The sequence below is a fragment of the Giraffa tippelskirchi genome, chromosome 4 (assembly GCF_054371585.1).
Source record: "Giraffa tippelskirchi isolate mGirTip1 chromosome 4, T2T-mGirTip1v1.2.pri, whole genome shotgun sequence".
NCBI lineage: Eukaryota > Metazoa > Chordata > Mammalia > Artiodactyla > Giraffidae > Giraffa > Giraffa tippelskirchi.
Genome location: NC_137278.1, coordinates 3,079,066 through 3,101,114, shown reverse-complemented (window position 1 = coordinate 3,101,114; position 22,049 = coordinate 3,079,066). Strand labels below are relative to the sequence as shown.

Here is a 22,049-nt window from a genome sequence, read left to right as displayed (position 1 = left end):
CTGATATAAGCCTTTTCTGTCCCTTTATTTTCAACCTACTTACGTTGTTGAATTCTAAGTAATTTTCTTGTAAATGACATATAGTTGTATCTATTTTTTAACTCACTCTGCCAATCTCTTTCAATGTACTCTTTCAATATTTATTTTTAGTGTAATTGTTGCTATGTTGCCTCTTAAGTCTGAGATTTTATTATTTATTTGTTTTCTGTTGTTCCTGGTTTTGTTTGTGTGTTGGTTTTGTTTTTTGGGCCTTCTTATGGGTTACTTGACTATTTTTTAGGATTCTGTCTTGATATATTCCGTCTTGTCATTTTGGGGTCTATCTGTATAGCTATCTTAGTGGTTTCTCTGGGTATTACAGTATGCATATGTGACTTCCAACAGTTGACAGGTATTATTTTAGCATTTTGAATGAGGTGTGGAAACCCTTTTTCCATTTAGGTTCCTTTGCTCTCCTCACTTTTAAAAGTATTTAAAAGTTATCATTGTCTTGAGTACCTAAAGGTGTGGATTTGGTCTGATCGGGTGTAATTTAGAAAGCTCATGAGGAGACGGGTAGTCTATTGTATTGACGCATGTTACCTATTTCTTTACATTAGTTTTTCTTCCTGGTTCTCCAAGGTTCATTTTTTTTTTTAATCATTTTCTTTCTATTTGGAGAATTTCCTTTAGCCAGTCTTTTAAGGTTTGCTAGAGACATTCCCCCGATTTTCTTTTGTCTGAGAATGTCTTTCTCCTTCGCTTCCTTAGAGACCGTCTTGCCAGATATGGACGTGCTTTTCCTCAAGCAAGCCTGAGGTGCGCTGCTCCCCCCGCCCCCGTGGCTTGGACGGGAAACACGCTGCCCATTGAGTTGTACTCTCTTTTCCCTCATGTGTTCTTTCTTTCCAGCTGCTCCAAAATATTTTGTCTTGAGTTTTCATAAGTTTGATTAAGCAGTGTCTTGGCCTGGATTTCTTTGGATTTATTCTCTTTGGGGTTCATTTACTTTCTTGAAATCTGTGAGTTTATATCTGTTGCCATATTTGGGGAGTTCTCGGCTGTTGTTTCCTTACGTGCTGTTTTAGCCCTGCTCACGCTCTTTTCTGAGACTCCAGCGATGCAAACACTGGATCTCTTGTTACTCCCCCACGGGCCCCTGAGACTCACGTTGTCTTCTCAGCGTATCTTCTCTGTGACGCTCTGTTATCCCCACTGGAACCACTGAGGCTGTGTGTGCTGTGCTGTCGCCGTCGTGTCCGACTCTTTGCGACCCCATGGACTGTAGCCCACCAGGCTCCTCTGTCCATGGGAATTCTTCAGGCAAGAATACCGGAGTGGGTTGCCATGCCCTCCTCCAGGGGATCGTCCCTACTCAGGGATGGAACCCAGGTCTCCCGCATTGCAGGCAGATTCTTTAATGTCTGAGCCACCAGGGAAGCCCTGAGATTATTAAGTGAGTTTTAAAATTTGTGAATCTATTTTTCAGTTCACTGTCTGGTTCTTTTGATAACTCCTATGTTGAATTTTTTTTCAATTTTCATTTGTTTCAAGAGAGCTTGTGGTTGCCTGTAGTCTTCTTTTTTCAGATGGTTGTCGCAAAGTCCTTGGCCAGATGACTCCAGCATCAGACTCTCTTGGTGCTGGTGTCAGTCGATTCTCTTTTCTCATTAAAGTCTTGATTTACTTGGTTCTGGGTATGATAGGCGATCTTCGACCGTTTCCTGGTCATTTTGGCTGTTGCGTTAGGTGACTAGGTGCTACTGAAGTTTTTTTTTAATCATAGTTGGCAGTCCCTGCTTAGGTCAGCATGCAGGCCCCGGCCCGCTGTGTGGACTGTGGTCCCAGTGGCAGTTTACTGTTCACAGCCTGTGTGGTGCTGTTTCATTGTGTGTGGTGCGTCTGGGGTTCCCACTGCCCCTGCTGGTGCTGCTTTCGGGGGCGGAGGGCGGTTCCTGGGGCTGATTGCCTGGTGCCCCTGGGCAAGGTGGCGTTCTCTACCCACAGGACGAGGAGTGTCCAGGCCGGGTGCATGTTGCGGCAGGCTGCCCCACACTTCTGAGAGTGGGCTGCTTGTCTTGGTGGGGCCCCACCACCGGGCTTCCCTTGGGCAGGGTGACGAGGGGGTGTCTCCGGCCTTGTGGGGAGGAAGAGGCACTTCCAGTTTGGGTTCCCAGTGTGGAGGTGGGTGTTGAGGCTGCCTGTCCGTGGGGCTCCCTTCCTACCCCTTGCTGGTTCTGCCGGGACGGCCTGGGCCCGTAGGGGGGACTCCCCTCGCCTCCCCTGTGCAGCAGGAACGAGCCTGCTTGACTCACCTTCTGTTTCCAGGCCTGGTCACCTTTGCTGGGTGGGAGGCGCTAGGACCCCTGTCGCTGTGCTCTTCCAGCCTGGGATCGTCCGCCTTCCCCAGTTCCCTGTGGGTTCCCCTGGGAGTTATCTCCAGGGTTTGTGGTTGTTCCCAGTGGGGAGGAGCAGGGAGAGACTGGTCCATGCCATCTTGTCCTGACCAGAGGGCCCCTTCAGGGCGCTTTACAAGATTCTCCTCCATCTTTGGATTTTATCAGTATTACAGGGAACTTCTTTGGTCTGTAGATTTCTTTCTTCTCTTTTAAAATCCTGCTGGGGGAGCATGAATTTTACAGGTATTGGAAAATTCTCGCCCGTTGTCTGTTGAAGTCGTTTCTGCCCTTTGCTTTCTCTCCTCTCTCCTGTGACGCTGGCAGTGTTGTCACTCACCTTCGCCGCTGATTTCTCTCCCCCGCGTGTAATGTGCTGTTCAGCAGTCCAGTGTGTCCGTTTAGTCACTGTATATTTCTGTTCTGGAATTTCTTCTTGGTTCTTTTTCTAATCTTCCAAGTTCTTTTCTCTCTCTCTCTTTAAAAATAATTTCCATTTTACTGCCAGAATTCTTAATTTTATCCTGTTTCCTTTCATTAAGTGTAGCCATTGGAGGTCTGGCTGATACCTCCAGTTAGGGGTCCCCTGGGCCCGTTACTTCATCTTTGGCTTTCAGCAGTTTGATTAGAAAGTGTGCGGGCCTGGTTTTCTTCGAGTTGGTTCTGTTTGGCTTTGCTGCGCTTCCTGAGCCTGTAAATTGGTGTCTTACCAGACGTGGGGAGGTTCCGGGCACCGTTTATTCACATGTTTTTCCTGCTCCAGGCTCCCCTCAGCGGGAACAGTCACTGGGTCTCTGCTTTTCATTCCATCATCTTTCTCTCTGCTCTGCAGATGGATTATGTGGATCTGTCTTCAGGTTCACTGATTGTTTTCTCTGTTTTGTTTGTATTTTTTAAATTTAACTTAATTTTTAATTTACTTTTATACAATTTTTAAAGGTTACTTTCCATTTATAGTTATTACAAAACATTGCCACATTCCCTGGGTTGTACAGTATGTCCTTGAGCCTGCTTTGTATCCAATGTTTGTTTGTTTGTAACCCCGCTCCCCCACCTTTATGCTGCCTGCCCCCCACCCTCCCGCTGGTAACCGCTAGTCTCTTCTCCATATCTGTGAGTTTGCTTCTGCTTTGTTCATCTTTTGAATCTGTCATTGAACTTCCTGTTGATACTAGACTTTGCAGTTCTGAAGGTTTTTTGTTTTTCAAGCTGTTTAAAATTCATTTGTATGTTTGTTCACGGCTGTGCTGGGCCACTGCTCCTGTGCTTGGGTGTTCTCTCGTGGCGGCAAGTGGGGGCTCCTCTTGGTTGCGGGGTGTGGGCTTTAGCAGTTGTGACACGTGAGTGTAGTTGCCCCACAGTGTGCCCTGGGCCAGGGATCCAGCTCTCGGCCCCTGCACTGGCAGATGGACTCTTCACCACAGGACCACCAGGGACATCCTGAAGGACTTTTGTTTTAATAAGTTTTATTTCTCTGTTAATAACTTCTGTTCTTTCCATTTGTTTCGGGAGGGCTTCATTATAACAGATGCTCTAAAGTCTTTGGTGATTCTCTCATATGGGTCGTCTCAGAGTTGGCGTGTGTTGACCATCTTTCCCCCTGAGAATCGGGCACATTTTGCTGTCTTTGTATGTTGAGTGCATACGAATTGGGTCCTGGACATTTTGAATAGTGTGAGTGTTTTCTGGGTCCCGCTAAACTCTTGTGGAGGATGTTGATGTTTCTGGTGGTCTCTTTAGCAGCGGGTGCAGTAAAACCCCATTAGGCTCCAGGGCAGACCTCTGTTTGCCGTTTGTAGGCAGTGGGTTCCGAGGTCAGTTCAGTTCTTTGGGTCTGTCCTGGTCGCCCTTGGCTCAGGAGGGGCTCATCTGTGAACGAGGGTCCCCGTGAGGCTCCCTCCTGTCCTGGGTTCTCCGCTTGTTCTGGCCTCCCCTCTGCTGGCAGGACAGGGCCCCGCTCCCGAGGTACCCGCGCCTGCACTGCGGGGAGCGGGTTCTGTTCCTGGGCCTTGCCTGGTGGGGCGGGGAGGGTCACTGGGCGCGGCCCCGCTTTCTTTCTCTCCCGTCTGGCATCTCCAGCGAAGGGTGAGGTGCACAGGGGTCCAGAATTAGAAGACCTCTGAGTGCTTGTTTCCACGACCAGCGTGAAGAAGTGAGTGAGTTCTTGGTGGAGACTGTCAGCTGCTTCCGGAGCCTCTGATGCAGCGATTCTCAGTGGAACAAACGCTGGTGCTGGCGCCCGGGGCATTCTGGTCTACTTGGTCTGGGGTGGACACCGCAGTGTGTTTTAAGGCTCTCCGTCCTGCTGTGTCATGGAGGCCCGTACCCTGCGCTTTCCTCTGCCTGGGTGGGCACCTCCTGCGGGCCTCTGCCCCCGTGTGCTCCAGGTCTCCACTGCCCTGCCCTGGGCGAGCGAGGCGGCCTCGGTTGACAGGATGGGGCAGAGCGTGGCGCACAGCAACAGGAAGACACTTCCTTGACCGTCTTTATAGCCTGATTGATAATAAATTGATAACCGGTACTTGTGTGAATTTTGTGGGGCTCCAGGCTCTGCTGTCAGTGCCGTGACTTAATTGCGTGTTTCGTCCTCACCCGACCCTGGGAGATCGGCCTGCGTAGTGTCCGTGACTTGCACTCGAGGCGGGGCTTTGACCAGCTGTGAGAGGTGCGCCCGGTCCAGGCCAGGCTGCTGTGCTCGGGTCCTGCTTTCGGCCCACTCGTGGTCCTGCTTGCACGGGACCTTGAGCTCTGATCCTTCTTCTGCGTTGAGCTGTGGCCCCGTGTTGGCTACAGGCTTGTCCAAATCCTCTCGTCCTCTGTGGCCTTTCCCGCGGGCACTCCGGAGTCCTGAGCCTGGATCGCTGTGGTGTGGCAGACCCAGGTCTGCCCTGGCTCCCGACACTCCTGGTGAATGAAGGGCGAGGTCCCTGCAGACAGCCGTTCCCACACCTGTGTCCCCAGCTCGGCGTCCTCAGGCCACCGTCCCACCAGCAGCTCCAGGAGGCAGGAAGCGACTGCGAGTGGCCGGTGCGGCTGCATTTGGGGGTAATGCCCACACGTGGGGGTCTCCTGTCGCTGCAGATGACATCCCCGAGGACCTCAGGGACCCCTTCTACATCGACCAGTACGAGCAGGAACACATCAAGCCTCCGGTCATCAAGCTCCTGCTGTCCAGCGAGCTGTACTGCCGCGTGTGCAGCCTCATCCTCAAAGGGGACCAGGTGGCCACCCTGCAGGGACACCAGTCCGTCATCCAGGCCCTGTCCCGGAAAGGGATTTACGTGATGGAGAGTGATGACAGCCCTGTGACGGAGCCCGACCTCAGCCACGCGCCCATCAAGATGGTGAGTGGCCTGGACAGTGGGCGGGGCGGCTGGTGGGGCGGCCGCTGTGCCCCTGCAGCGCAGCGGAGTTGCCCCGAAACTTCAGGCCTGAGACTGTCTTCTCTGGGCGGGATGTGGCTGGGCTGGACACGGTGGGGGTGGCCTCCCACTGCCTGTCCCCAGGGCAGCGCTGCCCCACCCCGGCTGCAGTAAACTGAGCTGTGTTCAGATGTGGTGACGTGGAGTTGCCGAGCCCACTCTGCGATTGTTCACGTGTATCTTCCAAGTATTTTCATGCCAAAGTAAAGAAATAGACACGCCTTTCCTCCCCAAGCGTCCCCCTCCCCACCCTTCTCCGCAGCCCCTCGCCAGCCTGGTGTCTCCAGGCCAGGTCGCTCCAGGTCGAAGGCATCTCCTGGCGCCTCCCACATGGCTTCAGCTTAGGCCGCTCTCGGGCGTTCTGCGTCTTCTGGTTTTTGGCCTGGCTGGGTGTGTGTGTTGGGTTGGGGGGATGTTACCGGTTCTGGGAAGAAAGGGCTCCAAGGCGTGCGTGAGCTCAGCATGCAGACCCCTGGCTGCCCATGGTCACGCGGCCTCGGGCCCGTCTCGTGTCCTCTCCGACAGCTGAGCTCTCACGGGGTCCTCGGAGAGGAGGAAGGGGGAGCCAGCTGACCTGTCCCCGGGGGGGGCTCACGTGTGGCTGTGGGGAGGGTCCCTGCCTGACCCTGGGCTGTGCGGCAGGGGCGGGTGACCGACCGCTGCCTCTGCCCCCAGAGCGCCCACATGGCGATGGTGGACGCCCTCATGATGGCCTACACTGTGGAGATGATCAGCATCGAGAAGGTGGTGGCCAGCGTCAAGCGCTTCTCCACCTTCAGTGCCTCCAAAGAGCTCCCGTACGACCTTGAGGATGCCATGGTCTTCTGGGTCAACAAGGTGAGTGTGGGGGCCCTGCCGGAGGCGGGCGAGCGGCCTGAAGCTGGGGTGCCCCGTGGGTGCGGGAGCCTTCTCCCCGAGAGCGTCACCTTCCTCTGTCTCCTGCCGAGACGCGGCCCAGCCAGAGGCCCAGGAGACAGTCCGCTGTGGTTCAGACTGACGGGCTCCTCCTGCGTGTACAGATGGAAGGGTGAGGGGGCCGCGTTGCGGCCGTGTCGCGTGTTGGCGGTCCAGCTTCATAAATTCTTGTTGTTTTTATCTCAGGCACCCAGTGTGCATTCATGGAGATCTCAGTTTTAGAAGGCGTTTTGATTAAGAGGAAAGGCTATCTTGAATGCTGTTTTCTCCTTTGACGTTTAGAAGCTCACAGTGTGACCCTCTGTACGATCCATGTGAAGAATGTGCGTTTTCCGTGGTGTGTGATGATGGATTCCCATGGAGCCTGTGGTGGTTAAGCCGTTCCCTGCAGATAGGCGCTGCGTGCGGGACACTGCGCTCACAGAGCTGAGGGGCAGAAGCTGGGGCGGCCCTCGCGGGGCTGTGCTCCGTGTGGGGAGTTTGTGCACTCCTCACGGTACAGCTCGCACATGCGTCCCCTGTCGTGTAAGGGCTTTGTCCGAGGTGAGCCGAGGAGCAGGGCACAGCCTGGCAGGGCCTGCGCGTCTCGGGGGTGACGTTCTGCCGGGACGTCTGCTGAGACCGTCGCCCTCCCTGTGCAGGGCCGGGCCTCGGGGGTGAGGGACGCCTGGTGAGGTGGGGGCTGTCCTCGGGCTCACTGTGGACCTCTGGGCATGGTCGGGACGCGGAGCCCAGGCGCCGCCTGTGAGATTGCCTCACACTGGTGGCAGCTGCTCTTACGTGCCCTCCGGCCTTGTGTGGCAGCGTGGGTGGGAGGCGCCCTGCAGGAATCTGGTGGCAGAGCGGGGCCTGGCCGGGTGTGGGACGAGGGCCCCGGGGTCTGTGCTCTGCCCGTCTGCGGCGCCGTCGGTCTTCTGTTCAGCCGTGAGTGGCCGTGTAAAGATGCCTCACAGCGTTAGTTGGCGTTTCCCTAACGACTAAAGGTGTTTCTGTATGTTTTGTTAGGTGTCCGTTCGGACAGTTGGCCCAGGTTTAATGAGGTGGTTTGTCTTAATGAGTTTCAAGAGTATTTTATGTATATAAAGATCTAGGGATCCAGCGCTTTCTTTGGTGTATTTTCTTGTGTTTCTATTGTTTCAGCATCAGGATAATAATGGCCGGTGTCAAAAACATGAGTTGGGAAGTATTCCCTCCTTTATCTTGTGAAACAGTTTTTGTACGATCAGTATTCTTTTGTCCTGAAGTCTTGGATGGATTCACTGCTGAAGCCATCTGGGCTTGCAGTTTTCTTAGTGGGAAGATTTTAATTATGAATTGAACTTATTCAGTGTACGTGTAAGGTATTAGGATTTCTGTTTAATTTTGTGTCAGTTTTGGCAACTTGTGACTTTCTAGGAATTTGTCAGTTCTATTTAAATTTTGACTTGATCGTCACGTTCATATTTCTTGGTTGTCCTTTGGTGTCTGTATGATCCGTAGTGATGTCCCCTCTTGTTTCCCACTCTTAGTAATTTCTGTCTTATTTTCTTCCCTTTGTTGGTCTAGTTTATCAATTTTATTAATGTTCTAAAAAACCTGCTTTTGGTTTTTATTGATTTCTCCAGTTATTTTCTGTGTAAGTCTCTTCTTTTACTATTTTCCTATTTATTTATAATTTTCTCTCCTTTCTAGGTAAAGTAGAAGATTAGTTCTTGTATCCACTTGTTCGTTTTAATATAAACATTTAAAGTTAATAACTCCTCTTTAAGTAGTACCTTAGCTGCACGATGCACATTTTTATCACATGCTGTGGTCTTCTTCCTTCTCTTTAAGATATTTTGTCTCACTTGTGGATCCTTGTTTCATCAGTGGGTTGTCTGGAAGCTGGTGGTTTAGTTCCCATATGTTTGGCGGGTGGTTCTGGGTATTTTTCGGAGCTTTGGTCTCTCACTCCGGTGTGATCAGAGGCCACGCGGGGTGACTGCGGTCCTCCTAGGTTCACTGAGGCTTGTTCGGGGTCTGCTCTGTGGTCTCCCCGGGTGTTCCCCGTGCTCTCTGCCGTCAGCCCGGCGCGCCGTATGGGTCAGTTCAGCTTGGTGTGGGTGGGGTGCATCTTCGGGGGCTTCGCGCCCCGCCCCGTCAGGCAGGCACCGGAGGAGAGGGTTGGCGTCTCCGGGCCTGGTTTTCTCTGTTCCGCCTTCTGGTTGTGTCCGTCCTTGCTTGATGTGGTTTTTCACCTGCTGCGTTGGGGCGCCGTGTGGATTTTTCTGTCCTTTGGTGGTTGCGCAGTGTCCCTTTATCACAGGTGGCGGTCCTTGCCTCCAGCCTTCTCGCGACCAGTGCATCTCTTCCCTTCTTCTTCTTTTATGTTTTTTTAAATTACTTGTTTTCGGTTGCGCTGGGTCTTCATTGCCGCGTGTGGGCTTTCCCTAACTGAGGCGAGCAGGGGCTTCTCCTGTTGCAGACCACGGGCTTTAGAGCTCCTGGGCTTCAGTGGTTGTGACTCGCAGGCCTAGTTGCCCCTTGGCACGTGGAATCTTCCCAGACCCGGGGTTGAGCCCGTGTCCTCGGCGTTGGCAAGCGGATTCTTCACCACTGGACCCCAGGGAAGCCCCCTCCCTGTTATGTTTGATCTCTCCTTGTCTTGCTGTTTAAAGTGGCTTTCTTGCGGTTCTCTTCTAGGCAGTTGGAGTTTTAGACAAACTGCATTTAACCCGATGCTGGAGGTGCCTGGGTTTGCATTTCATCTGCTGCAACGTGTTGTTTTTATTGACGTACGTGAAGAAAATCTGGTTTCCTGTGGATGTTAGTTGAAGATGAGAGAGTGTTTTCACTATCTTTCCAGATAATCATACACATCATTTTTTCATTCTACCCCAAAACTTGACTAGTTTCTTGAAGGTTAACCAAAGTGTGCAATTTGAAACCATTATTAATGAACCTTTTTAAAAAGTTGAGATATAACTCACATGCTGTAAAATTCTCATTTTAAAGTGTATCTTTCAGTGGAGTTTTAAGGTCCTCACCAGGCTGTGCGGCCGTCACCACCACTTCCGGTCATTTTGTCACACCCGTCGTGTTAGCCCTCTTGCCCTGCCACCCCGTCCCCAGCCCCCACCAGCCCCTCCGCTGCTTTGTGTCTGTGTGGATTTCCCTGTTACAAACGTTTCATTTAAATGAAACCCGCAGTATGTGGCCTCTCGTGTCTGACTCTCTCCGTTTGCCACAGTGCTTGCACGGCGCACGCTTGCTGCGGCCCTAACAGCACCCCCTCGGTTCTGTAGTTGTGTAATGCCGCGCTGTTCAGCCGTTCCAAATTTTGTTTAGCCGTTCCTCAGCTGATGGACATTTGTGTTTTCCGCTTTCTGGCTGTTGTGAATTCTGCTATAAATGTTCTTGTATGAGTGTGTGTGTGGCTGTGTTTTCGTCTTGCTTCGGTTTGTGTCTAGGGGTGGACTGGCCGGGTCATACGGGAACTCTGTGAAGAACTGGCAGACTGTCCACAGCAGCTGCACCGCTTTCCTTTCCCCAAGCGCTGGAGGTTTCTAGCTTCCCATGTCCTTGCTAATACGCACTTTCTGCTTCTTTGTTTCTAGCCGTTCTGGAGGGTATGAGATGGTGTCTCATTGTAGTTTAAATTCACAGTTCCCCGATGATGGGCTTCCTTGATAGCTCAGTTGGTAAAGAATCTGCCCTCAATGCAGGAGACCCACGTTCAATCCCTGGGTTGGGAAGATCCCTGGAGAAGGGAATGGCTACCCACTCCAGTATTCTGGCCTGGAGAATTCCATGGACTGCATAGTCCATGGGGTCAAAAAGAGTCGGGCACAACTGAGCGCCTTTCACTTTCCCTGATGGTAGTAACGGGGAACCTCTTCACGTGTTTATTGGCCGTTTGTAGATCTTTTTTGGAGAAATGTCTATACGGATCCTTGACTCATTTTAAAACCTGACTGACTTGTTATTGTTGCAGGGTTCCTTTTGTATAATCTAGGTACTAGCCCAGTGAACTTTATTTTTAATTTGAAAACCATTGCAGTAGATGACGTTCGAGAGGTCTTGCTGCTCTTTTCTTTTTTGTTTTTAATTGAAAGATAATTGCTTTACACTGCCGTGTTGGTCTCTGCCGTACCCCCCGCATGAATCGGCCGTAGGTATACATATGTCCCCTCCCTCTTGAACCTCCCTCCCACCCCATCCCGTCCCTCCAGGTCGTCACAGAGCACTGGTTTGAGCTCTCAGTAGCCCAGTGAACTTTTTGTACTCTTGTCGTATTAAAATCTTTCTTACACTTTTCCTGGCTCTGTTACCCATGATTTTCTGAGGTTGCAGCTTGTCACTGGGAAGATTGTTCCATTGACTTGTATAGATCTTCCCAGTGTTGTCACACCTCATGATACAGTATCAAAAACTACATTCATTAATATTGCATCAATCCAGTCAGAAAATCCTTTCCATGTTAGGAAGGTTATTTATGGCATAATCAAATTTCCCCAGATTTTTAATTTCCAGTGTGTAATTGTGAAAAACTTTAGACATGCAGAAAAGTTGAAAGAGCTAGAGAATGTCTTGTGCCCACCACCTAGATTTTATAGCGAATGTGTTTACGATACTTCCATTATCACTTACCCGTGTATATATACATTCTAATTTATTTTAGAATATTTCTATATTTACTTTTATCTTTTTCTATTAAAAAACGTTTTTTCTACCTGTCCCAGTGGTCCAGTGGTTAAGAATCCACCTTGTAATGCAGAGGGTGTGGGTTCATCCCTGGTTGGGGAACTAAGATCCCACCTGCTGCAGGAGCAGCTAAGCCTGCGAGATGCAACCGCTGAGCCTGTGTGCCTAGACTCCGGAAGTCTGCACACCACAACTAGAGAATCCGTGCACCCTAACGAAAGATCCAACATGACGCAACTAAGACCCCTGATGCAGGCAAATAAATAAATATTAAAAAAAGTGTTTTCCCTGTCCTTGATTTGATTTGCATGAGTTCACTTATCTGTATTCTTTTTTAATGATAAGACATTCAGTTCTGTGGCATTTCATCTGATCGTAGCTTTGACCACGTGCCCGTTAGCCTTGTTAAGTGTTTTTCTCCGTGGTGGTGTTTTGTAATTTGCAGTTTTGATCTTATCTTTGAGTTAATAATTCCAGAAAAAGGTATTTTTATTTCTGAGCGGTTGTAGTAAGTGCTTCCGGGTGTCTGATGATGGTTGCTGGTGTTATTTTGGTGGTCGGAGAACGTGCGAGCACCTGTCAGGTGTCCAGGGTGGGTCTCAGCCGGTGTTACCAGCGGTGTTTGGTGATGGTGGTGGTGACCTTGTGCCGCCTGAGCACCGGGATGCTCTGCGATGAGGCGGGAAGCAGCGCACAGGAGCCGGGGGTGCCAGGCCTTTCCCCCTCGCCCGCGTCACAGGTCACGGGGTCTGTGTACTTCCGCAGGTGTGTACTGGTGTATTTATCACCTGCATCTGAGAGTCAGAGTTCACACAGGCGAGGTGGGGTCTGGGTCGTGAAGGAGGGGCATGCACCTCACTGTTGGATCAGTCTCAGTTGCCTTCCTAATGCATTTGATTTCTTCTGCTTTAGGTAAATCTTAAAATGAGAGAGATAACAGAGAAAGAAGTTAAGTTAAAACAGCAGTTACTGGAAAGTCCAGCTCATCAAAAGGTAAAGGGTAAATTTCACTTCTCTGGAACGCTCCATTGCCGTAGCGCCCGGTCGTAGAGAATCGTGTCCGTGTGGGCTCCCTGCTTGTTCTTCCATTTCAGTCGCCAGGCAGGGAGTGGGCGCCCTGGGGCCCTGCGCTGGCGGCGGGGGCTTGGCAGCCCGCTGCCCTTTCTTCCAGGCAGGGGTAGCTTAGTATTGAACTTGAACTTGGGAGGGTGGGGGAGAGGAGGGATGGTGTAGGGGTCACCCGAGGGGAGTCAGCACAGGAGGGGACGTTCCTGGCAGCCAGAGGTCCCCTCGGGGCCCTCGTGGGCCATGCGTCCAGTGTGGGCTTCAGGAGGGTAAAGGTCCCGTGTCCAATGAAATGACAGACTTCCTTCCTGTTTGTTCCTGTTTTGGGGGTGGGGGGGCCAAGTGTGTGTGTGACTGAATCCACGTTCCTCCACGTGTGCACACCGTGGCAGGCGGAGGCTGCGGTCCCGGGGCTGCAGGTTGAGGGAGCCTCCCCTCGCTCCCTCCCGGGCCCCAGGGATGCTGTCCGCGGGTCCCTCACCCCGGCCACGCTGCCGTGAGCCCCCCTCCTCAGATAGACGGCCTGCTGAGGCACCCCCGGAGCGGGCTTGGTGCCTGTCCTCTGTGGCCCATACGCCTCCAGAGGCCAGTGTCGTGGTGGGGTCTGTGGCGTCCCCAGGGGTCCCCTGCTAGTCCCGGGCCACGTGCACTGGACACAGCTTGCCTCTCAGAGGTGGCGCATCCCCCGTGTGAACGTGGTGTGTTGAGTGTGTCTCGTCCGTCCACACGCGGACCTGCCTGCTGACTCCTCTCCTGCCTTCCTTCCCTCGCCTCCTGAGCAGTCTCCCTCCAAGTGGTACTGGAAGTTAGTGCCCGTAAGTGGACCCTGTGCGCACCCAGCCGCCATCAGACGGCCGTCCGCCGCCATCACTTGCTTCCATTTCAAACCGCTCGCGACTGTGTCTTTGTTTGAATGTCCTCCCTGGTGGTGTTGTTGCAATTCCTGCGGGGCAGGGCCGGCCCGGTTCGGGGCAGAGTGGACCGTGACGCGGCCCTCTCAGCTCCAGGGAGGCCTTCTGGAGCCACCACCCAGAGTGTGGTTTGCCCACTTTCTTAGGTAAACTTAACAGACAGCTTCGTGTTTCTCCCTTGAAGATGTAGTTTCCTTCTTTATGTGATGAACTTCAGGGTCAGCGACAGGATCCATCCCCTTTCTTACAGATTCTAGCAGGAATGGCCCGTGGCATGATTTGCCAAATGACCCTTAGATTTGTTCTTCCTGGTGACGTGGTCCACCGGTGACTGTTCTGGAAATGGACCCAGTTTGTTACGCCGTTTCCTGTGGACAAATGACTGGTGCTCCAGGCGGGGCCCTTTGAAATGAAGTTCCGGAGAACAAATCTTTCTGAAGCTCCCTTATATTTGCCTGTCCCTTTAGTTTAATTGTTTGGATCAAATCGTCCTTAGGATTCGAGTATAAAGGAGATACGGTGGATATAAACTGTCAGTGGGATCTGCATGAACAGTGAAAGAGTCCGCTTTGTGGCTGATGGACAATTTCACTTCTTTGGAATGTAATAATCACGAAGGGGGGAGGCTTTTTTTTTTTGAGTGTTTACATATCTCTTTAACTTGTTGAAAACCGAAGGCCAGAGAGCGAGCTGTGAAGCAGGTCCGAGACGTAGTGAGGCCAGTCAGGTGTGCAGGTGCTCCGGAAAGAGGGTGTCAGACGAGACGAGGGCCTCACAGCACCTGGGAGACGTGGCCGGGAGCAGAGCCCTCGGGGCCTTTCTCCCCGGAGGCTGGTCTCCTGGCTGCCCGAGCGTGCAGCCCACTCGTGGGCAGCGGGCTGAGTGTGGGCGGGCCCGGGGCTGGGAGCAGCGCCCCCTCGAGGGGCGGTGCCGGCTCCCAGACCCAAGGGGTCAGCGCTTTCCCCAACACAGACGCACGCCATCTGTCCTCAGCGAGAAACCATCCGCTTTCCTGCATGCTGTGCTCTGCCGTGCGCTGTGTGTCTGTGTGTGTATGCGTGTGTGGAGGCTGGTCGGGCGCATGTCTCGGGCTGCACGCGGGAGCCCCGGGCCTGGCCCCGGGCAGGAGCCTGCACCAGGCCGAGAAACAAGTTAAAGTCCACGTGGAGACTGGTGGGAGTGCTGTGCATCACACGAGCCCCGGTGGGGTGCGTTCTGTGCACACGCCGCTGCCGCCTGCCCGGCGCTGGCACTCCTGGGGTTGCTGCCGGGGGCTTTTCCTTTGGGTTGATTGAGTCGCCCATGCGGCTCCCAGAAATCTGCTGTGAGCAGCACAGGCTTTCTCCCTCGAGGCGGCACTGTGCTCTCCTACTCTGGGGAAAGCGTGCCTGCAGAAATGCCAGGCTTACCTGCATCGCAGGATGTGGTCACCCGGCGGGTGGCCCGTGTGTCCACGCTGAGCGAGGCTCAGTTACAGGGCGGCACCTGCGGGCGGGGGAGGCTCTGCGCTGAGCACTTGTTTCCTGTTGATAAAGACAGCAGCACAGAAACCTTGGAAAAAATGCCCTTTTTTTAATAGTGCTTCACATGCCTTCAGAGTCGCGATGTGCCCGTGCACTTATGTAAGGGGCTGAAGAATGGATCAGATGACTTTTTGTCTAAGCTGGTTTTGGAAATTTCTCAAACTCTGTGTTATTGCTGCCTTGAGTTTTTCATAATGCTGAGATGCATGCTGCTAGTTCTGAGAAAGACCAGTAACGTGGGTCTTCCCGGCGTAGGGCATTCAGTACATAACTTGTTTCTCACCCGTGGACCGTGTGCAGCCCCTGGCAACATAGACGTGTGTCCTGCCTCCTTCCCCTGGCCCTCAGAGTGAGACGGCCCTGGCGTCCTGAGCAGCTCACCACGGTCGCCCACTGTGGCCAGGAAGCCCGGTTCCCTGGGTCTGGACACATGTTCCAGGCAGGGGGTGTAACCTAGACCCCGAGGCTTTGGTTGCCGTTGTTCTAAGCATGGCCCGGCCGGCTGCTGTGGACGCTGGCCGAGTGCTGGCGCCGCGCGCACAGTGACCGTGTCCTCTCTCCCACCCGCAGGTGCGCTACCGCCGAGAGCACCTGTCCGCGCGGCAGCCGCCCCACTTCCCGTTGCTGGAGGACCTGATGCGGGACGGCAGCCACGGGGCGGCGCTCCTGGCCGTGGTCCACTACTACTGCCCGGAGCAGATGAAGCTGGACGGTGAGTGTGGCCTGTGCCTCTCGAGGGGACTCGAGGGGCCGGAGGACGTGCGGATTGCCAGCGTAAGCGAAGAAACGGGCGAGAGTAACCCTGAGTCCTCGGCGCCCGCTGGGGCAGTGCGTGGGCGCGTAGCTCTGGGGACAGCGTGCCTGGGCTTGGCCTGCGTTGTACCTGGGCGGGGGGTGGGGAGCTGAGACGTATCTGGCAGCGTGTTCCCTATCAGTGACCGGACTTACATCTCGGGACAGCTAAGAGCCGGTCAGGCCCCCTCCAGTCGAGGTGAAGCATCCTGGATGTGGTTTGGGGAAACGAGTGCAGAATCCAGCCTGTTGGCACACCATGAGGGACCGCTGCAGGCCTGGAGTCGGCGGCATCACCGGGTCGTGTGTGTCGCCGAGGTGCCTGCACCGGGCCATGGGGAGAGGCATGAGTGATGTCCCCAGCGGCGCCAGCAGGAATGGGGTGCTGATGTGGGTTTGCTTTGCGCCCTCTTCTCTGACGTGGGGCGGGGGCATGAGTTTCACGGATGCCCCGACCGCCAGCTGCACAGGGAGTGTCTGCCAGGCTCGTGGCTGGCAAAGGGCTGACCTTGGTCCCGCCCCGATCCACGTGCAGACGTGCTGGGCTTGGTAGTTTCTAAAACACACAGGTGACTTTGAAAGAAAACGGGGACTCTCAGATTCTGGGAGGGATCCCCATCTTTAGTGAAAACCCCTGAATTGGCACCTGCTTGCCCTGGGCCTGGTAGGCCTCTGTGCCTGTGTGGCCTGGGCCGCCTGCCATGGGAGCTGTGACCATCACCCTGGGAGGACTGGGGGGTGCCCCCTGCTGGTGGGACAAGACCAGGAGCCCCATCGGACGCCCAGGCCTGGGGCTGAGGGGGACCTTTCAAGGGGAAGTGGGCCCCCGGGCTGCGTCCTGGGTGGGGAGGAGACAGGTGTGTGGTGAGTTTATGTGAGATCAAGTCAGGACTCGGGAGACTTGTGGGTCTCACTTGGAGTGCGGCAATGCGGAAGTGCGGCTACCGCGGGACCCCCTGCCCCCGCCCCGAGGGAAGGCAGCAGGCAGCAGGCCGGCGGGGACCGCAGACTTGTGCAGTGGACATCTGACGGGGCGCACAGCGTTCACTGTGAAGACTTGGGGGAGAGACCGGAGTGACATGCTCGTGTGCCTGGGGGTCTCCCTGACCCTGCATCTGCCTCGTGGCTCACTGGTTCAGTGGTTCTGACTTTGGTTTGTCCAGCCTGCTTCTCACCTCTCCACTGGGGTCTGGAGACAGAAAGAGGTACTAGGAACAAGAGTCGGTGGTGCGGGTGAAGCGCGGCCCGCAGGAGGAGAGCGTTGAGGCTCCCTGCATCCGTAGCAGAACTTAAGAATGGGGTTTTAAAAGCGACACGGGGTGAGATGACCAGAGGCGCACTTGTGACCTAACTTGTAAGACCGAGTGATGACACAGATGGGGGCTGGAGGGGACTTGACCACACGGGTGCAGGCTGGGCCCAGGGCACCAGCTCGCAGGGAACCTGCTCTCTTAAATGAGGGTGCGTGGAGGCGTTGACTGGAATGGGCTTGATGAAGGCCACAGAAGAAACCTCGACAGATTTCATCACAACACGGTAAAACGAGAAATCAGTAACAGAAACGTGCCGTGTCTTTCTCCAGACTGCTAAAATCCTGAACGTGTGGAAACCAAAGAACTTACTCTAAAACATTTCATGATCTAACTCGGAGTCACAGTGGGATTTCCTGGTGTGGGCTTACTGAGGGCAGGTGTCTCTATCCGTTCAGCTCACTGATATACCCCAGGGGTGTCTGGGACAAACTGGTGTTTGGTAGATATTTGTGGAATAAATGAGTGACGTACGTGCCAGAATGCCCAGGCCGCAGCTCAGATGGCTTAAAGGGAGACTTGTTGCCTCAGCTCCAGTACTTTGGCCACCTGACGCGAAGAGCCGACTCATTGGAAAAGACCCTGATGCTGGGAAAGATTGAGGGCAGGATGAGAAGGGGACGACAGAGGATGAGATGGTTGGATGACATCACCGACTTGATGGACATGAGTTTGAGTAAACTCTGGGAGTTGGTGATGGACAGGGAGGCCTGTCATGCTGCGGTTCATGGGGTTGCAAAGAGTCGGACACGACTGAGCGACTGAATTGTCGCCTCAGTGCATGTCCTGCACAGCAAGGAGTTTAAAAATCAGTATGCCAGGTTGATGTCAGTCCATTCGGTAAGAACAGAGAAATAAACCCAAAGAAGCTGAAGGAAGGAGGATGAAGAGTCGCCTTCTGTGTCTGCTGGCCAGAAGTCATCCCAGCACGAGGAGGAGCCGGGCTGAGCTGCAGGATCCGCCCTGGGGGACGTGCCACCCTGGCTCTGGATGTGCCCCCAGTGTGGGGGCGGAGCAGGGCGTGCAGAGGAGGCCGAGCGGGAGCCCCGGGAGCCCCTGGGACCGACAACCTCAGCAGTAGGAGCAGGGCCTGAGAGGAGGGGTCTGGGCTTTCCCTCCTGGTGGGAGTCAGGGCCTGCTGTCCCCAGCCACGCTGCCCAGGGCTGTGTCCGGGACACGCCGCAGTCCCGGGCTTTGGATGGCGTGTGCTGGCCTTTCTCCTCTCTGACACCACTGCTCTTTGCTTTACGACTGACTGGTGACTGGGCTGCATGGAAATCGGTCTCCTGGTCACGCTTTTAACCCCAGCGTGGTCGTTAGATGGGAGCTTCTGGCCCTGCTTGTTGGTTGGCGAGTTGGCGTTGCGGTGCCGGGGCCGGTCTCCTTGCGTCGGGGCGGCCTCGTGGATTCTTGCTTCATTCAGCACACTGTGGCCCGTTCAGTATTCTGTCGCCTTGATTGTCCCAGATTTCTGTGGTTCCCTTTGCCTCAGCTAAGCATGGCGAGCTGGGCAGAGGGGCGCAGACGCCGATGCTCTCTGGGAACCTGGCGTGGCCCACAGCCTGTCGGGTGGGAGGACGGCCAGCACAGACTGTGGGGCAAGCGCCACCTGTGAGGGGAGAATGCAGTGGGCTCCCACCCCACGTGTGCCAAGCACCATGCCTTGGACGAAAGTCATAAGAGTGGAAAAGCAAAATTTAAAAACTTGGAAAAAAATAGGAAAATATTGTTACGACATTGGTAATGGAATGGATTGTTTAAATTACAGAATAACACAAGTAATAGAAAAGATTCCTGCATTTAACCGTGTAGAATTCACTGTGGTGACAGAGAAACATCATAAAACTGAGCGATAAAATATGCTCACAAAAAATGTTTGAAATAAATATAGATTGACGAGGAATTGCCACACTGTTGTTTGTAACCAGCATACACAAAGAATTCTGACAAATCAGTAGAATTTGAAGAGCCCGAGGGGAAACAAGAGCAGGCTTTTCTCAGAAGAGGCTGTCCCGGCGAGCACACGGCCCAGCACAGGCTGGGGTGTGGACAGGCCAGGGCCAGGTGTGGGCAGCGTAGCTTGTGACCCCTTCTGGAAGGATTCTTGGTGAAGAGAGCATGCAAGTTTGGTTTTTCATAACAGTGAAAATTGTGGAATCCTAAGTGAAAGTGAAAGTCGCTCTGTCGTGTCTGATTCTTTGTGACCCCATGAACTATACACATACACAGTCCATGGAACTCTCTAGGCCAGAACACTGGAATGGGTAGCCTTTCCCTTCTCCAGGGGATCTTCCCAACCCAGGGATCGAACCCAGGTCTCCCGCGTTGCAGGCGGGTTCTTTACCAGCTGAGCCACCAGGGAAGACCGGAATCCTATACAGCCATTGGGAAATTGCGGAAACCTCTTAAAGAGATGGGAATACCATCGTGGGAAAAGCCCCTGATGCTAGGAAAGATTGAAGGCAAAAGGAGAAGGGGGTGGTAGAGGATGAGATGGTTAGATAGCATCACCAACTCAATGGATGTGAGTTTGAGCAAACTCCAGGAGGTGGTGAACAGAGGAGCCTGGCAGGCTGCAGTCCGTGGGGTTGAAAAGAGTTGGACACGACTTAGTGACTGAACAACAAATACAGCTGTTGAAATGAATGACAAAATCTGCTCACGTCAGCATAGAACTGTTTGGAGACATAATTCCGAGTCTGGGGGAAATAACAGGCTGCCATCTGCTAGGCATGGCTTCCTGTCATGAGTGCTGTCTGCGGTCAGCCAGGTCGGCAGGCCTCACGTGATGCAGATGCCCACGCGACAGGTCCCAGGGCTTATAGAGGGTGCTGCCTTGGGGGAAGGTGGGTCAGCACTGGGTGCTTTACCTAGAGAAAATAAGATCTGGATCAGAGAAGGGACGATGTTAGCATTTGTTTACTCGGTGGAGGGTACCTGGGAGTCCGATCTTTATATTTGTAATATTTCACGATTTGAATTTTAGAGTAAAAGGAATATTTCTTAGCAATATAATTGTGCATGGCTACTCAACTTATGAAAATTTTCTCTTGAGAACTCACAATGCGAGGCATTGCCACGTAGGACAGAATTCAAACATAAATCCCATTTGTGCATGAGATTTTACTAAGTCCTTGGAAATGACTTATTAGGAGTAAAGTTATTTTAAAGTAAGTTTCTCAATCCTGTTTGTGTATTTATTTACAGGCAGAGTAAAGTCGTCAGTACCGCCACCTCTAGTTTAGCCTTGGGTATCTGGGTGTTCTGGTCGCCCCTGAGGGTGGGCCCGCGTCCCTCAAGAGCCTGTTCAGTGGCCCAGCGTGGGTGTCCGTGCTGGACTTTTCTGGCTGAGGGTCTGGCATCCTGCAGAGCAGCATGCAATGGAAAAGCGGTCCTGCTCCGGGTGCAGACAGCCAGCAGAGGGAGACCGTGCTCTGCGGGTCTCCCGAATTCTGTGATTAACACTGTCCCATACATTCCCGCGGGACAAGCCTGACGTTTCCAGTTTTATGCTCCCCTCTCCCACCCGTGGAGATAGTGTCACTGGAAGGACTTGGGGGAGAAGCTTGGTTAAATGTGCACAGGTCTTTATCAACTGAAAGGTGATTTTCACAGTTCATGCTTAAAAGTTCAAGTAATTTCTGTACACTTTTTAGATGTTAACAGTTAAATTCAGGTCCTGGAGATTCTTCCTATCTTTTTCTTGATGTTTTCTTTTCTATATTTAGCATTACTTATAATCGCTTGTGATGTTTAATAATGCTTTTTACCTTTTTAAATGTCATCTCTATTTTCATTTAAAATGTTTTTCAATTGAAAATTGAGTATATATATGTGCACGCAGATCTGTGTGCATGCACATCACGAAACAGCATGTCTTTATAATAAATTGTAGTTTTCTTTCTATCTATTAGATATATGCTTGAAGGAGGTGACGTCGATGGCTGACAGTCTGTATAACATTCGGCTTCTGAGGGAATTCTCCAATGAATATCTTAACAAATGCTTTTATCTCACTCTAGAAGATATGCTGTATGCTCCTTTAGTGTTGAAGGTAATAATCAGTTATCAAAAGCACATTTTTAAAACCTCGTGGGAATAAGCTATTTACTGTGTCCTTGATCTTTTTTTGTTTTTTCTTGTAGCCAAATGTTATGGTTTTTATTGCTGAGCTATTCTGGTGGTTTGAGAACGTCAAACCAGATTTTGTTCAGCCCAGGGATGTTCAGGAACTGAAGGATGGTGAGTGGCAAACTTCCGTAAATGAGAGTGCTCAGGAGGTGTGCTTACAGGCTCCTGCCTTTATGCAGCAGTGGGGTTTAATCAGCTGCTTTCTCTAGGGAGTGCCAGGGAGCTTGACAGGCTGTGAGCGGTCTGGCTCCAAAGTCCAGTTCTGGCCACCAGGACTGTCACTGGCACCATCTTTCTTGGACCAGTGTTCAGGGGGCAGCTTCAGGCTTGGCCTGACCTCCACCCCTGAGCCCATGGGGGCTTGAGCTGCAGTGACCACTGAGGTGCTCGGTCACAGGCTGGGCCCAGCCGACCAGCTGCCCCCTGGGGGTTTGGCCGGCGGGGCGTCCTGGTCGGCTCCCCCCACGGGGCCCGTGAGGAGGCTGTGTGTTGGGGGTCCGTGCACCCTCCCGCCCCAGTGCTCGCTGCGCTAGTCTGGGTTGGGTCTTTTGATTTTAGTACTTATTTTGGTAAAATATTTGTCTTATTCATTAGAAAGTATGCCTAATGACCTTGAAAACAGTTTTTTGGGGTTTTTTTGAGAAGTTTGGTTTCATGTAAAAGTTTTGTTTTTAGTACTTATAAAACATTTTTTTGAAAAAGATTCTTCTCACTAGTGTTGTAAGTAGCTGTAAATAACAAGGCTATTCCTATGAAATTGTTTCTGCAGCTAAATCAGTGTCGCACCCCAAAAGCAGCCGGCCCCCAGTTCCCATCTCCAACGCCACCAAGCGCAGCTTCCTGGGCGGCCCCGCGGTGGCGAGCCCGGCTGACCCGCAGCCTCCCGCCCTACCGCACCACCTGCAGCTCGGGGAGCCCGAGCCCCTGTGAGTCCGTCCTGCCT

At 52.9% G+C, this 22,049-nt stretch overlaps 1 protein-coding gene across 24 annotated transcripts in view; it reads left to right on the top strand.

The window, feature by feature from the left end:
* The window catches only part of CAMSAP1 (calmodulin regulated spectrin associated protein 1), a 43,017-nt gene that overhangs the window by 9,318 nt on the left and 11,650 nt on the right, over nt 1-22,049 (top strand). For 23 of the 24 annotated variants that reach the window (XM_081590620.1, XM_081590628.1, XM_081590626.1 and 20 more), the window contains 7 exons: nt 5,457-5,719; nt 6,473-6,634; nt 12,287-12,367; nt 15,444-15,585; nt 20,890-21,029; nt 21,121-21,217; nt 21,876-22,032. In XM_081590620.1, the coding sequence (XP_081446746.1) occupies nt 5,457-5,719; nt 6,473-6,634; nt 12,287-12,367; nt 15,444-15,585; nt 20,890-21,029; nt 21,121-21,217; nt 21,876-22,032 (1,042 nt within the window). Of the gene's footprint in view, nt 1-5,456; nt 5,720-6,472; nt 6,635-12,286; nt 12,368-13,221; nt 13,255-15,443; nt 15,586-20,889; nt 21,030-21,120; nt 21,218-21,875; nt 22,033-22,049 lie in introns of all 24 variants that reach the window. The other variant, XM_081590613.1, reaches the window with a different exon arrangement.